The sequence below is a fragment of the Onychostoma macrolepis genome, chromosome 07 (assembly GCF_012432095.1).
Source record: "Onychostoma macrolepis isolate SWU-2019 chromosome 07, ASM1243209v1, whole genome shotgun sequence".
NCBI lineage: Eukaryota > Metazoa > Chordata > Actinopteri > Cypriniformes > Cyprinidae > Onychostoma > Onychostoma macrolepis.
Window position 1 is genome coordinate 40,774,876 of NC_081161.1, and position 18,064 is coordinate 40,792,939.

Here is an 18,064-nt window from a genome sequence, read left to right on the forward strand (position 1 = left end):
AATTTATTCCTGTGAACTTCCAGCATCATTACTCCAGTCTTCAGTGTCACATGATCCTTCAGAAATCATTCTAATATGCTGATTTCTTTTTCTTCGTTTTGCTGCGTAATATTTTTGTGGACATTGTGATATTTTTATTTTTTTTGTAAGGACTTCTTGATGAAAAGAAATTCAAAAGAGCATCGTTTGTTTGAAATAGATTTTTTTTGTCATTGCTTTTGTCACTTTTAATCAATTTTAATGCTTCATTGTTGAATAGAAGTATTCATTTTTTGTCTTTTAAATATTTAAATAATAAATAAATTATACCCCAAACCTTTGAATGGCAGTGTACATAATTCCTTCAGCATCGCATTATTTTCTGTATGTTTTATGGATTTATATGCTTTGTAGAATATGATATTCTTAGCTTAGCCACATGCTAACACCAGTTTCTATTGAATCAGTTGTGTTTTAGGTCATAGATGCTTCCAAAAGCGGTTTTGTTTCAGTTGATGCTTCCTTAGAAGGTGTCTGGCAATGTAGGCAGTAGAAAGCAAGGCAGTTTTGGAGAAGAGCCTGAGCGACTGGAACTTTTCTCCTAACCAAAACGTTTTCACACAATCATGCTATTCATTTTCAAAGCCTGTTAAAGCAAAAACGAGGTAACTCGATCCAAACAAGTTATGCATTCTTTAATAAAAGCCGTCTCACTAATAATTCACATGCGTGGCACTGACATGTAGGCTTCTCGTAAGTCGTCATGAGGTCTCCAGATGGAAGTCCGGTGATCGGATAGGTCATTCCCCAAAAGACTTCAATCCAGTCTGGATGACGGTCAGGATTCCAGAGCGTCACATGGATCCGTTAATATTAAAATGCAATAAAGCTGCTAATGAGCCTCTGGCTCTTACAATTCATTCCTTTTACTCTGCAGTGACTCATTTCTGCATTTTTGAAAGGAGAGCGAAAGAAGCACAGATGCATTATGGGAGCGTTTGTGTGATTTTAATTTTACTTGCTGGTCGATGCGTCTTTGTGGAGCAGTTAGTCACATTAGATTACTTTTTTCCCCCCATCGTTATAAACAAATTTGAAGTCACACTTGCATGGTTGGGTTATTTTTAAAGCGAGGGCAATTACGTCTTGGGTATTTTTTATTGGTAATTTTGAAACGCAGCATTGTTTGAGCATTTTTTGCCCTGTTTACAACGGACTGGTGTCTGAAACTTTATTTCATTATAGCAATAAATTCCAGAACTTTCTAAATATGTTTCCAAAAGTAAATATTTTGGGGCTCCCATGACGTTGGCGCATTTCCAAGCCCTATAATTGCTGGATGCAGTGAGCAATTGCTGAGTGAAGGGGAAAAAAATACTTTTCCTGCACTAATTCCCGCTAATGCAATAAACTGCATTAACACTTAGCATCTACACAAACCGCTCACTTTACATTTGAGCCCAAAGTTCCTCAGTTAAAACTGTTAAAGAACGTATTAAGGAAGCTACTTTGAAAGCTACAAGCTAAGGATGTTTGCTGTTGAAACCGAGGGCACTTTTGGACTTAAAACACACTTAGCACTCTTACTATATTTATTTAACAACTAAAAATGTCCAAGGGCTGACATGTATAGATGTATAACAGAATATTTATGTAATTTGTGTAATTTTCTTTGGAAAATCATGACCACATATTATGAAAGTTGTTTAATAGCGTATGGTGAAAACGACAGTAAAGGAAATGACATTTTAAACAGTTTTGGAATAAAATGTCTGATTCCTTTATCTTGTTTAGGCCAATTTCATACAGTAGCTACCATGGCATACAGTAGCATACATATTTTAATAGAAATGTCCTTACAGAATTTAAGACATTGTTGTGTCCATTGAAAAAAAAAACTTTTTTTTATATTTTATGTTTTATTGATTGGAAATGAAGCGCAAAAAAAAAAAAAAAAAAATTCTGTGAGCGAGTGATATTTACATTAGTTTTTAGTTGTTTTGTATACACATGTCTCGTATTTCATATCAAGCATGCCCTTTGGTACACTGTAAGAAAATACAATTTTTTAGAATAATGGATAGAAAATATCCATTAATGGATATTATATCCATTTTAAAACACTACACAATGCAATTTATCATTTAAAATACAGATTAAAAATCAATACTGAGAATTCCTTCATATTAACACTGTACATTGGACCGTATTTTTACAGATTTTTCTTAACGACACAATTTTTGATAAAAATTCTCTCTTTAATAAAGTTTTGGAACTAAACATTTTTGAATGTTTTTGTTTTTTAATTGTTGTGGGTTCCATATACTATTATTAACTGATAATTATGATGATGTTTTTGATTTTTTTTTCTGTTATTAATACAGGACAGCAGAAATAACACTATGGAAATGGTTAATACACTGTAAAAAGTGATAAGTTGACTTAACTTAAAAAAATTGAGAAAACCCATTGCCTTAAAATTTTTAAGTAAATTATAATTAAAAAAATAAGTTAAGTGAATTGTCAAGTTCACTTAACTTTTTTTTTTTTATTATTATAATTTACTTAATAATTTTAAGGCAACGGGCTTCCTCAATTTTTAAGTTAAGTCAACTTATCACTTTTTACAGTGTATTAACTTCAAAACAGTTCAAAACAATATTATAACAAAATTATGACTTTACAAAAACACATTAAGAAATAAAATAAAATTAAATATGAAAAGATATGATAAATAAAACTGTATTTAACAAATACTCTCAACATTTTCAAATTGTGTTTATTGTCATTTTCACACACTGAAAAAGGAAATTACAGCTTTTTTTCTAACTTTAACCTAAAAGGTTTTGTTTGTGCCTTTGAAATTACTCCTGCTATGCTTAATTAGGCTTATTATTTTACATTTTTAAGCACAAAGTATTATTTTCTGCAAATGTAATTGTTGCAAGTGTAATTGTTTATTTTTATTATTATTTATTCATTGGTTAAGATGTGTGTGTGGATACATTTGTGAATGCATTTTGCAATGTATTTAAAAATCCTGTAAAACAGGGACATTTTTCGGGACAGTTCCTTTTGGGGAAAAAACTCCAAATACCAGGACTGTCCCCAGAAAACGGGGATCTGATCATCCTGTTTTATCAAGTATGTTCATATTTTAAAGAATCCCATTTTTACCCTTGAGCAAGACACTAACATGCAAAATTTATAACAACAAAAAAAGAGAAAATTCTGTCATTATTTACTCATTCGTTGTTCCAAACCAGTTTCAGTCTGAACATCCTCCAAAAATCCTTATGGAAAAACATGAGGGTGAGCAAATAATGACAGAATTTTCAATTTTGGGAGAACTGTTTCTTCGCTCCGGGGGATTATCCTTGTAATAAGTCTCTTTATGTACGAAATCTAAATAAAGAATAAAAACGAAGTAGAGATACAGCGTAACTGGAGAGATTTCCTGTATTCCTCCCCATTCTCTCCATTACCCCCGTTCTGCTTGCTTTTACAGAACACTCTCAATCCAACCATAACTGAAAGCACTCAGGCTGCTCTCTGTTGTGGTTTTCTGTTTACTGAGCTGGAAATTGGTGGGTTTTCTTTTTTCAGCATTACACTGGGAAGCCACAAATGTTTTTTTTTATGGAGAGAGGTCGAACACATTAAGCGTGTTGCAGTGTGTGTGTGTTTGCAACTCATATACTCTCAGATGTAATGACTGTACTTATGTGCACTTCCATATCTCATATCATCAGTGGATATTGACATGAACCGTGAGGGATGCTGTACTTCTGATCTGTGTTTGGAGTGAAACACTGCATTGCATGTTGAATTTAGTGAGTGACCTGCCAGTTATCATCTAGGAAATAAATGCAGTTGTTTTGCAGATTAATCCAATTTTATATTTAATTTCATGCACTGTATTATGTGATGCTTTAATCACTCTCTGGTTTGTGATTCTTCTTCTGCAGCCGTAAAAACGGTGATTGAAGTGCCGATGGGTAGCAGAGGCCTCAGAATCACAGCCAAGGGACCAGACATGATTGGTGAGATTATGCATATTAACTTTACACAACGATCTGTGGTGCTTCAAAGTTTCTGGGTCCTTAACTTGATGTAAAGCTATCATGAATGAAGTCTCGGCTTATTCTGGCAGTTATAAGACTAGTCAGGAATGGTTAAGACTCAAAAGGATTTTCAACATTATCACTATGAATTAATCCAGCTTTCTGACTGAGGCCTTAGAGCGTAGTTATAATAGTGTGTCACAGCGTTTTGAGAATTAGTCAGATGACATATTCAGCTATCAAGGAGTTTTTCCACACTCTCCCAGAGAGATTTTCCACAGTCTGAAAGTTATCTGTATTGGGATGAATCTCTTGGTTTCTCCTGGTTTTATGGATCCTAAAATCAGCTAAAAGGTATTATATAAGGTATTATATCTAGCGTATTATATCTAGCATACAGAAAGTGAAACTGTCACGTGTCGACCCGTCTGAAGTCCTGTCTGTCCTTATATGGTTTAGTTCCTGTTCTCGTTTGTTAATTATCATTCATTGTCCTCACCTGATTTGAATTATGTTGTTTGCTCTTTTGTTCTCTTCCATTTATAAGTCCTCAGTTTTCCCCCTGTATTTGTCTCGTCTTAACGTCATTAAATGGAAAGTGTGTTTATGTTTATTTCGTTCTCCGAGTCTTTTTTTGTTTCAGTTCGCTAAAACCACATGCCCGTGACAGAAACTTATTTATGTATGTATTTATTTATTTACATGGTTAATGAAAGAAGTAGGCTTATATGTATGCAACCATTTATTTATGCTTTTTTATTTTGGGGTGAAATATCACCCAAATGTGTTTTAAATAATCATCTTGATTATATACACTGTAGGATAACTTATTTATATATTTAATGTATATTAACTTTATTTTGATGCAAATACAATACAATTTTTATACAATTTCTATTTATTTATTTATTTTGGGGTGAAATATCGCCCAAATGTGTTTTTGAAAAGCTTTGTGAGATTCATCCACATTTGAGTCATTCTTTATATGGGACTTCATTTTAAATAATTTAGCAAATTATATAAAAATATTATATTTATTTTATAGGATAACTTTAATTTATATTAATGTTGAGTAATATTTACAATAAAGAAATTGTAAAAATGCATTTATTCATTCATTTCTACTTAATATTTATGCAAAATAATATATTTGTTTATTTATTTTTATTTTGAGGATAAATATTGCCCAAATGTTTTTTTTTAATGTCTTTGTGACATTCTTCCACATTTGAGCAGTTCTTTATTTAGGAATATATTGTATTTGATTATATGTGACCCTGGACGACAAAACCAGTCTTAAGTGTCAATTTTTCGAAATTGAGATTTATGCATCACATGAAAGCTGAATAAATAAGCTTTCCATTGATGGTTTGTTAGGATCGGGCAATATTTGGCTGAGATACAACTATTTGAAAATCTGGAATCTGTGGGTGCAAAAAAATCTAAATATTGAGAAAATCGCCTTTAAAGTTGTCCAAATGAAGTTCTTAGCAATGCATGTTACTAATCAAAAATTAAGTTTTGATACATTTACGTTAAGAAATTTACTAAATATCTTCATGGAACATGATCTATACTTAATATGCTAATAATTTTTGGCATAAAAGAAAAATCGATAATTTTGACCCATACAATGTGTTTTTGGCTATTGCTACAAATATACCCCAGCAACTTAAGACTGGTTTTGTGGTCCAGGGTCACATATAGGATGTGGAATTGTGGAAATTTTACAGGAATTTTTCTTGATTGTTTGGAATAGCTTTCACTGCATATTTACACAAAATCAACCTTCAATGAAAGTCTGACCTCTCACACTGTCATTTCAGTTACCTTGAGTATTTTCCCCACGTTTTTCCCCTAACTTTTGGGGTTTTTCAATTTGTAACATCTTTGCTCCTCTCAGGAAGTTGTCACAGGCCATCAGAAGCATCTAAGACTGACTTTCCAAAGAGCTCTTCCAACTTCTGCAATATAGTCTGAATTTTACAATACTTCCACAGTGACACGGCCAAACTGTATTTGACACGGTCGCCTGGTGTAGTAGCACAGTGTGGGAATGCATATGGATTTTATATCTATATCTAGCCTGAAAGACCAAAAAAAATGGATTTCCTATTACCTGAGTGGGACTGGCAAATGCTAAGAGGTTTGAGGGAACTTTAGGATAGAGCAGAAGAATGAAGTGTTCATGCAGGCTAATTTGTGGTGGCTGAGAGCCCGGTACGATGGAGACGGGGCCAGTAATCTTGCAGACTTCCATAACGGACACACAGAGTATGCTGAGGTCCAATCCCAGTGATCCGTTCCACATCCGACGGACCCACACTCACACATGTACACACTTCCGTTCTGTGGAAAACCACTATTTTCCCTGTACACACACTGATATCTAAACCCTTTAACCTGTGCATAACTCCTTTTTAGTTGCAAACTAGACATCCATCAAGAACTACAGGGCATTTAGTGGATGTTTGACTTGTCAGATGTTTTAAAAATGGGGTTTGAGTGACCTGAAGATTACTTGCACCAATCAACTATCCCAAAGCTCAAGTAATGAATTAGGCATTTTTTTCTTCCATATATAAAATACTTTAAAAGACTAGAAAAATGAAGAAAACAAATATAATCCCATATCTAACAGCCAGGTTTATGAACTTGCCCTATAGATTTGTTCTTTGGGATGTTTTAGATATTATAGCTCTTTTATAATGTTCCAAATAATTGCCATTGTTTATTGTTTTTCAATCCATAAAATATCAAATCGCCATCCGTTGTTGAAAATATTCAATGTGATCTTAACAATTTCAGATATAAATAAATGTCTTTCCGTTGTTTGCAAATTGATACACTGTTTTGGAAATAATTGCGGGTCCTTCATGTAAATAGAGCAAGAGAACAACATGTGTTAGCGGTAAGGGAAAATCAAACAACTGGTCAAAGCGGCTAGCGGCAGCTGAATATAATTATGCCTTTTTTCAAAACAGCTCGCAAAAGAGATTCAATTCCCACGTTGTCATTCTGCTCTTCTTGAGGGCGTCTTGTGATAAAAATTGGCAGTTAACATTTATTCGCTCAGACAAACAGATTGGATGATGATTTTTCTGTGATGTGGCAGCTTACAGATTAGAATGGCTGGGTTGAGAACTTTAGTGAGAGATCCAAAGATTAAAACAAGGATTTTAACTTTTAGTTTTTGTTTTACTTTATTTCAAAGTTGGACATAAAGTTCTTGTGAAATGCAGTTTGCAAACAAGAAAAAAAAAAGAAGAAAGAAAAGCTTCAGGGTGGACATTTATTGGATCAAAGTAGGCATTGCATACCAAAATGGAGGCGGATGGATGGATTGATGGATTAATGGATGGATGGACTGATGATACATACTATAAATGAATGGATGGGTGGGTGGATGGACACATACGATGGATGGATTTATGGATGATACATACTATGGATGGATAGATATGATGGATGGATAGATATGATGGATGGATAGATGGATGGATGGATGGATGGATGGATGGATGGATGGATGGGTGGATGGATACACTGTGGATGGATGGATGAATGGATACATATGATGGATAATAGGATGGATGGACATACAGTGAGGAAAATAAGTATTTGAACACCCTGCTATTTTGCAAGTTCTCCCACTTAGAAATCATGGAGGGGTCTGAAATTGTCATCGTAGGTGCATGTCCACTGTGAGAGACATAATCTAAAAAAAAAAATCCAGAAATCACAATGTATGATTTTTTAACTATTTATTTGTATGATACAGCTGCAAATAAGTATTTGAACACCTGTCTATCAGCTAGAATTCTGACCCTCAAAGACCTGTTAGTCTGCCTTTAAAATGTCCACCTCCACTCCATTTATTATCCTAAATTAGATGCACCTGTTTGAGGTCGTTAGCTGCATAAAGACACCTGTCCACCCCATACAATCAGTAAGAATCCAACTACTAACATGGCCAAGACCAAAGAGCTGTCCAAAGACACTAGAGACAAAATTGTACACCTCCACAAGGCTGGAAAGGGCTACGGGAAATTGCCAAGCAGCTTGGTGAAAAAGGTCCACTGTTGGAGCAATCATTAGAAAATGGAAGAAGCTAAACATGACTGTCAATCTCCTCGGACTGGGGCTCCATGCAAGATCTCACCTCGTGGGGTCTCAATGATCCTAAGAAAGGTGAGAAATCAGCCCAGAACTACACGGGAGGAGCTGGTCAATGACCTGAAAAGAGCTGGGACCACCGCTTCCAAGGTTACTGTTGGTAATACACTAAGACGTCATGGTTTGAAATCATGCATGGCACGGAAGGTTCCCCTGCTTAAACCAGCACATGTCCAGGCCCGACTTAAGTTTGCCAATGACCATTTGGATGATCCAGAGGAGTCATGGGAGAAAGTCATGTGGTCAGATGAGACCAAAATAGAACTTTTGGTCATAATTCCACTAAACGTGTTTGGAGGAAGAAGAATGATGAGTACCATCCCAAGAACACCATCCCTACTGTGAAGCATGGGGTGGTAGCATCATGCTTTGGGGTGTTTTTCTGCACATGGGACAGGGCGACTGCACTGTATTAAGGAGAGGATGACCGGGGCCATGTATTGCGAGATTTTGGGGAACAACCTCCTTCCCTCAGTTAGAGCATTGAAGATGGGTCGAGGCTGGGTCTTCCAACATGACAATGACCCGAAGCACACAGCCAGGATAACCAAGGAGTGGCTCTGTAAGAAGCATATCAAGGTTCTGGCGTGGCCTAGCCAGTCTCAGACCTAAACCCAATAGAGAATCTTTGGAGGAGCTCAAACTCCGTGTTTCTCAGCGACAGGCCAGAAACCTGACTGATCTAGAGAAGATCTGTGTGGAGGTGGGCCAAAATCCCTCCTGCAGTGTGTGCAAACCTGGTGAAAAACTACAGGAAAGCGTTTGACCTCTGTAATTGCAAACAAAGGCTACTGTACCAAATATTAACATTGATTTTCTCAGGTGTTCAAATACTTATTTGCAGCTGTATCATACAAATAAATAGTTAAAAATCATACATTGTGATTTCTGGATTTTTTTTAGATTATGTCTCTCACAGTGGACATGCACCTACGATGACAATTTCAGACCCCTCCATGATTTCTAAGTGGGAGAACTTGCAAAATAGCAGGGTGTTCAAATACTTATTTTCCTCACTGTATATATACCCTACAGTGGATGGATGGATAGATGGATGCATACGATGGATGGATGGGTGGATGGATATATAATATGGATGGATGGAAACATGATGGGTGATAGGATGGATGGACACATACAATGGATAGATGGATACTATGGATGGGTGGATAGATACATACTATGAATGGATGGATATAATGGATGATAGAATGGATAGATATATATGATGGATGGATACTGTGCATAGATGGATGGATGGATGTGACTATTTTTAGACTGAAGAAGCAATATGATTTATTATTCTACCATATTTCTTGTCCTCTTTCAACTCTACTTATCTACAACTCTACAATCTGGCAAAATGACCAAAAATAATTTTAGTAATTGGGTCAAAGTGTAACTTCATTAACTGAAAAGACCTTCATATGTGGGATAAAAAAAGTACATTTTATTTTTTTAAAGAGTTGTAGGCAATTTCATCTGTTCATCGTCTGCCAGACAACCACACAGCCTCCATCTAAATCCCAACCCTCCAAACACAGGTCAGCCAATCCTAACATGCAGAGTGATTGACAGGTAGACAGTCTTACAGTTTAGAGTAAAGAGTGAACCGTTCCACTGTCAGTTAGCACTGCTTCAGTGGCAGGTGTGCTTTCTCAGGACACCTGTTACAGCAATATCTGTCAGGTAGTAGCACAATTTTATTTGTGGTAATCACACAAAATCACTCATAAAACCTTAAATGTCGTATTTCAGTGATTGAAGCTCATGCACCAAACAGCAGGAGAGAAGAGGTGGTGTTCAGCTCTTCAGGTTCTCACGCTCTGGGTAACAACACGGTGGAGTACCAGAGAGGAGCAGACAGACAGACCCTCCGTTGCTACGGACCGCTGTCTGCAGACTTCACTATAAAGGTAGGTAATGAAAGCCAAATGGCAGATTTATCTGCATGTGATATTAGAAAGCTGCTGGAACTCTTAGCCAGCAATAGTCATTTTGATGTATAGATACCTTCTCTTCTGTTGGAGCTTCCAACTGAACCCGTGAGTCATCTAATTGAAGTACCTCCTAAATTTTTAAAGGGCTAGTTTAACCAAACATGAAACATTTAGGAAAAAATGAATTATTTACTCATTCAAACCTCCATTATTTTCCTTTTTCCCCCATAACATACAAACAAGATGTGATGCACTTCTTTTCCACAGAACAAAAGTGAACAGCTGCTTTGTAAGACAAAACAAGGAGATTGGAGAATGTTTTTATTTATTTATTTTTAAATTCCAGTTTTATTATATATAATAATTATAATGTTATGTATATGGTCTAATTTATATTATTGTAATGTTAATAATCAGTATTGGGTGAAATGCATTACTAAGGGTTTACTCCTAATTTTTCTGTAATGTAATTTCTGTTAACTCTGATGTAATTGCTTTAAATACCGTGTAGACTATAGAACAAGTTTATATAAAACAATAGTGTATTTAACATCTAATGTTAAAATCTGTGTTTTTAATAGGCCTACTTAGTGCTTTTAAAAACTTCAAGAATAAGTTATGCAATTTTATATTAATTATTTAAAATAATTAAAAGAGCAGTTTCATGTCTGCTTGTATTGTTAAACTGGTCGAGGTTGATATGGGATTTAGAAAGTAATCATATTTGATACATCAAGCTATTATGGCTCATATACAATAATATAGATGATTATGAAGCTCCTACCTTTTATAACAGTAAAGAAGGCTACTGTACTTACATAAAATGCAATGATATGTCTTAGTAAGATGATATTTAAATGCTTAGTTTTAATATCAAATCTCTGTAGTTTATATTGTTGGGATAAAACATATAATGCAGTGCACTGACAATTGAGAGATAAACAAATAAACATTCCTCCGAAGCCTGATGGATCGTATTTGATACTTACATTTACATGATTTTACATGAAGTTGCTTCAGTCCAGTAAGTGTTCATCTTGAAATATTACTAACAATATAAAAGTTATTCTTATGTTCGCTTTATAAAAATCATTGAAGATTTTACAGCAAAAGAACCACAACCTGAAGGTAAACATTTTTATAATTGCTCTAAAAGGCCTTTTACTTGCAGAAAAAAGTATAAACTATCAATCAGCAGATTTGGCATAGTCATATAATTCTCACAAACCATCATAATTCTGTAGTGTTTTTATATGTATTGAATACTAATGATTGTGAAAGTTTCATGCGAACTCAGTTTGAAGCTTCATGGTGAGTTTAAAGCGGCAGAGAGAATCAGTGTTTACTCTTCATGTGAAACTGTAAACACAGAACAATGTGATTGAAATCATGTTAGACTTTCTCATCTCATGACCTAAAGATTCTTGATTAGTCTTGACACTACGGCTTACAGTAATTGAACATGAACATTGAACATTACTCTGGTTAATTGCAGCAGCACGCAAACAGTATTTAACTAATCATCACAGCTCCAGAAATCAAGACTAGAGGATATTCAGTGGCAGGTGTGCTTTCTCAGGACACCTGTTACAGCAATATCTGTCAGGTAGTAGCACAATTTTATTTGTGGTAATCACACAAAATCACTCATAAAACCTTAAATGTCGTATTTCAGTGATTGAAGCTCATGCACCAAACAGCAGGAGAGAAGAGGTGGTGTTCAGCTCTTCAGGTTCTCACGCCTGGGTAACAACACGGTGGAGTACCAGAGGAGCAGACAGACAGACCCTCCGTTGCTACGGACCGCTGTCTGCAGACTTCACTATAAAGGTAGGTAATGAAAGCCAAATGGCAGATTTATCTGCATGTGATATTAGAAAGCTGCTGGAACTCTTAGCCAGCAATAGTCATTTTGATGTATAGATACCTTCTCTTCTGTTGGAGCTTCCAACTGAACCCGTGAGTCATCTAATTGAAGTACCTCCTAAATTTTTAAAGGGCTAGTTTAACCAAACATGAAACATTTAGGAAAAAATGAATTATTTACTCATTCAAACCTCCATTATTTTCCTTTTCCCCCATAACATACAAACAAGATGTGATGCACTTCTTTTCCACAGAACAAAAGTGAACAGCTGCTTTGTAAGACAAAACAAGGAGATTGGAGAATGTTTTTATTTATTTATTTTTAAATTCCAGTTTTTATTATATATAATAATTATAATGTTATGTATATGGTCTAATTTATATTATTGTAATGTTAATAATCAGTATTGGGTGAAATGCATTACTAAGGGTTTACTCCTAATTTTTCTGTAATGTAATTTCTGTTAACTCTGATGTAATTGCTTTAAATACCGTGTAGACTATAGAACAAGTTTATATAAAACAATAGTGTATTTAACATCTAATGTTAAAATCTGTGTTTTTAATAGGCCTACTTAGTGCTTTTAAAAACTTCAAGAATAAGTTATGCAATTTTATATTAATTATTTAAAATAATTAAAAGAGCAGTTTCATGTCTGCTTGTATTGTTAAACTGGTCGAGGTTGATATGGGATTTAGAAAGTAATCATATTTGATACATCAAGCTATTATGGCTCATATACAATAATATAGATGATTATGAAGCTCCTACCTTTTATAACAGTAAAGAAGGCTACTGTACTTACATAAAATGCAATGATATGTCTTAGTAAGATGATATTTAAATGCTTAGTTTTAATATCAAATCTCTGTAGTTTATATTGTTGGGATAAAACATATAATGCAGTGCACTGACAATTGAGAGATAAACAAATAAACATTCCTCCGAAGCCTGATGGATCGTATTTGATACTTACATTTACATGATTTTACATGAAGTTGCTTCAGTCCAGTAAGTGTTCATCTTGAAATATTACTAACAATATAAAAGTTATTCTTATGTTCGCTTTATAAAAATCATTGAAGATTTTACAGCAAAAAGAACCACAACCTGAAGGTAAACATTTTTATAATTGCTCTAAAAGGCCTTTTACTTGCAGAAAAAAAGTATAAACTATCAATCAGCAGATTTGGCATAGTCATATAATTCTCACAAACCATCATAATTCTGTAGTGTTTTTATATGTATTGAATACTAATGATTGTGAAAGTTTCATGCGAACTCAGTTTGAAGCTTCATGGTGAGTTTAAAGCGGCAGAGAGAATCAGTGTTTACTCTTCATGTGAAACTGTAAACACAGAACAATGTGATTGAAATCATGTTAGACTTTCTCATCTCATGACCTAAAGATTCTTGATTAGTCTTGACACTACGGCTTACAGTAATTGAACATGAACATTGAACATTACTCTGGTTAATTGCAGCAGCACGCAAACAGTATTTAACTAATCATCACAGCTCCAGAAATCAAGACTAGAGGATATTCAGTGGCAGATGATGCATGCTGTGTTTTCTGTGGAAATCATGACACGAGTTGGACTGTGGCCCCTTGAGTAAATTTGCTGCTTATTATACATGTCAAAATCATTTGGTTTTTAAAAATTAATGGGCTTTTATCTGATAACGCTTCTCATTTTTTTGTGATGTGATTATGAATTGGACTATTAAAAGTAAACGATCAGACACGTTATAAGTGAATTTGGGTTCTCCTCAGGTGAAGTACGCCGGCCCTAAAGACACAGTGATGCAGTTCTTGTTTTACCAGCCCATCCGCTACCAGTGGAGGGAAACTGACTTCTTCCCCTGCTCCGTCACCTGTGGAGGGGGTGAGTGATGAATTGATTAGATATAGCCATTTGTAATCATTCCCATTGATTTGAATGCTTTGAATTCACTAAAGACACTCGTTCGGCATACCTATTAAACAAAACTTTAAAATTTGGGATATTACTGTCCGATACCGATAAGCCAAGATTTATTTTCAGATTATGGCTGATAACTGATTGCAAAATTTAAAATACTTCACTATTTTGTCTAAATAAATGAAAAATAAAACACTTAAAACTGAAATCAATCATTTTGAATGAGAAAAGCGAATTCAGTCTTCACAAAATGTATTGATATTTATTTGCTAAACATTATATGTAACAGAGTTGTTAGTGTTTTTAAAAATTAACTGTTAGATGAGGGCAAATATATAATATAAATGTTAAAATAGCGGAAATTAACTGTACAATTAAATATTCAATTGATATCATTTGAAATATATCCAGTATCAAGCAATATTAATACCGATAAATTTAAAAATCTAATATCTCACATTGGCAGATCATTGATTTGAAACCCATATATCATGGGTTAATATGATTCATGCATGCATTATCATACATACTATTTAAAATGCTGCCTTGTCATAAATTATAACTGTTTTTAGATTCTGAAAGTTGTTGGATGTGTCTTTGGGTAATATTAATTCATGATAAGCTGACTGTTAGTTTTGATGCTTGGTGTACTTTGTTTCTTCCCTGAAGGTTATTAGCTTTAAATGTAAAAACAAGTAAAATTAGCAAGTACAAATAAATATTCAATATCTGCTGATTTATTTCCAGCTGATATACTGTATATCAACCAATGCCAATACAGATAAAAAATTTAAAAAAAGGCTCTAATATTGTCAGATAATTGATTTGGTAACTGTCATGCATTAATATATGATACATGCATGCATTACCATGCATAATACTTAAAATGCTGCCTGTGTACAGTAGGGTCCATTTGTCATAAGCAGTACATTTTTAGGTTCTGAAAGTTGTTGGACACATTTTTGTCTAATATTGATTTCTGATAAACATTTGACTATTAGTTTTGATTCTCAGTGGTGCTTTGTGTCGTCCCTGAAGGTTATCAGCTGAATTCGGCTGATTGCATGGACATTCGTTACAACAAATCAGTTGCGGAGCACCTTTGCCACAGCTTCCCAGAGAACACCAAACCCACACCCAAACTCAAGGAGTGCAACATGGATCCCTGCCTCGAAAGGCTGGTTCTGTCTTATCGACCCTCCATGACTAAACACAATGAGCGAAGAATGAATCTCAATAAACCAGAGCATGTCTGTGCATGAGACTTCCTGTGCATCAGCATATGATTGTGTGGATAATGGCTTGAAGGGCTAATGGTGTTTGTTTCTCTGCAGTGATGGCTTCAAGGAAGTGATGCCCTACGACCAGTACCAGCCTCTACCACGGTATGAAGTTATTTACTGTACAGCACACTTACTGCTCGCATGCTGTTGGAGATCACTGATCCTCACTGACAGAATTCATCAGGACCAACTTTTGAATGTTAGTTTGACAAGTCTGAAAGCTTAAAGGCTCTAAGGAAGTAGTTTTAATGCTGGATAGTTTCAAGAAAGATTTAAACTTCTATATATATAAAAGTAATACTTTGATATGTTATCATTAAAGGTTTGGGCTCAGTAAGACTTTATACTTTACTAAATGAATAATTTAATGCTTTTATTCATCAAAGAGACATTAAATAGATCAAAAGTGACAGTAATATATATATATATATATATATATATATATATATGCTCATATGCTACTATAATATATTATTTATTAAGTAACAAAAAAATTTATGGTTTTAGTTTTACTTAACTATAATAACTATAACTATACTTTACTTAACTATAATGACTATAATTAATAAGACACGTATAATGTTACAAAAGATTTATGTTTCAAATAAATGCTGTTCTTTTAAAAATTCTATTTGTCAAAGAATCCTGGAGAAGGAAAAAAAACACTTAAACTAATTATAAGTGTCAGTAAAGCACAATTGTTTTCAAGATTAAGAATAAGAAGAAATGTTTCTAGAGCAGCAAATCAGCATATTAGATTTGTTTCTGAAGAATCATGTGACACTGAAATTTCAGCTTTGCATCACAGAAATGAATTACATTTGAATATATTAAAATAGAAAACAGTTATTTGAAATTAAAATAATATTTCACAATTTTACTGTTTTTACTGAAATAGATCGGCTTGTTGATGCCTTTACATTATAACATTTCATAACATAAAGTTAATACTTTTCTAGATTACTAAGATATATAAGTTATACATACTTATATATAGTATGTATATACTATACAGTTGTATATACTACTTATCTACTAAATATGCCTTGTGTAATATTGGTGCAGGTGGGAGCAGAACCCGTGGACGTCGTGTTCGGTGTCGTGTGGAGGAGGCTCTCAGGAGAGAAGCGTGGTGTGTCGAGGAGGACATCCACGGGCAGATCGTGCAGGTGGAGGAGTGGAAGTGCACACACTCCCCTCGACCAATCAGCAAACAGAGCTGCAACACCTTTGAGTGTCCGCAGTGGATGGCCATGGAGTGGTCTCAGGTGAGTGACCTTTACTGACCTCTTCTTCCATTTCTGATCACCATTGACCATCTATAGCTCTGTTCTACAAACTAATGAATTGATTCTGTGCCCTAAACCAAATAAAACCACATACGTGACTGAATTGAAACACTGTTCATGGGCAGCATCTCTGTTCATGATGAACTGATTTAATACTCACATTAAATTTTTGTTTTGTTTTGTTTTGTTTGAAATAAATTAATATAATACAGCAAAGGCATCTTTAATTAAAAGTGACATTATAGATAGTTATTTGGATATAATTATTTTGGGATCACTGAGATGCTACTTTTCGTTTTTATTAATGTTTTGAATTGTTTTTCTTTTTCATTTTAATTTTAGTTAAAGTTAAAGTTTTAGTAATTTTATTGTGTGTCATTTTTAATAAGAAATAAGCACCAAATCAGTGTATTAGAATGATTTCTGAATATTAGATATTATCTAATAAAAATATCTAATATATAATATGTAAGGGATAATCAACGGCTAGCTGTGCATTAAACGATTTGAATGCACGACGTGGAGGCGAAGAACCACCCGATGCGCAGCAGAAAAAAGAGACTTCTTTCAAAGTAATTAAAAAAAAAAAAATTATTTTCACTTATTTTTCACTTAATTCTTGGCGTAAATAGGCACATTTTAATTAAATGTAAATGTGTAGTGCTTTCACAGTACATATTGCCTATAATATGATCACTTATCAGCATGCCTGAACTGCTCCACACTCTCAGAAATATAGGTACAAAAGCTGTCACTGGGGCGGTACCTTTTCAAAAGGTACACTTTTGTACCTATTAGGTTCAAATATGTACATTTTAAGCACTAATATGTACCTTTAAGGTACCAAAATGGACCCTTTAGGTACAAACCTTTTGAAAAAGTACCGCCCCAGTGACAGCTTTTGTACCTTTATTTCTGAGAGTGCATGTCTTTGTTTGTGTTTTTGTATCTGTGTTATCCAGTGCACGGTCACCTGCGGCCCAGGTTTGCGGTACAGAGTGGTGCTGTGTGTGGATCACAGTGGACAACATACTGGCGGCTGCAATCCTCACCTCAAACCCCATATCAAAGAGGACTGCCTTGTCCCCGTCGCCTGCCACAAACCACGAGGTACAAACAACAAAATCCACAATCGAGTGAGCTACTCTGCTGACTACTGTCTACATAAGTCAGCATCCTCACTGAAATATAACCTTATACACTATGTGGATTTGAAGCAGGAACTGCACATGTGAAATTATTTATTTCCGACTATTTCTGGTGTTAGCGTGTTGCTAAGCTAACGACATAATGCTCTAATACAGCTGTTTTCAACTGTTCTGACACCAAGGTCCGGCCCCTCATTGTCAAAGACAATATTTGAAGGCCCTTAAAAATAATTTGTAATATTTCTGCTGTAATGACAAAACTGCTTATTTTCAAACTTTTTATTTAAAGAAACTAGAGTGGCCATTTAAATGAGTGTAAATAAATAGTTAAATAACCAATTATTTATAATAATGATATTTAATTAAAATGATTACAATTAATAATTTTAAATATTT

At 34.4% G+C, this 18,064-nt stretch overlaps 1 protein-coding gene across 1 annotated transcript in view; it reads left to right on the forward strand.

The window, feature by feature from the left end:
- Positions 1–18,064, forward strand: part of adamtsl3 (ADAMTS-like 3) — a 183,362-nt gene that overhangs the window by 110,323 nt on the left and 54,975 nt on the right. Inside the window, 8 exon segments of the mRNA XM_058780368.1 lie at positions 3,948–4,022; positions 9,978–10,135; positions 13,801–13,912; positions 14,987–15,125; positions 15,283–15,333; positions 16,297–16,362; positions 16,364–16,499; positions 17,483–17,630. Coding sequence (XP_058636351.1) covers positions 3,948–4,022; positions 9,978–10,135; positions 13,801–13,912; positions 14,987–15,125; positions 15,283–15,333; positions 16,297–16,362; positions 16,364–16,499; positions 17,483–17,630 — 885 coding nt within the window.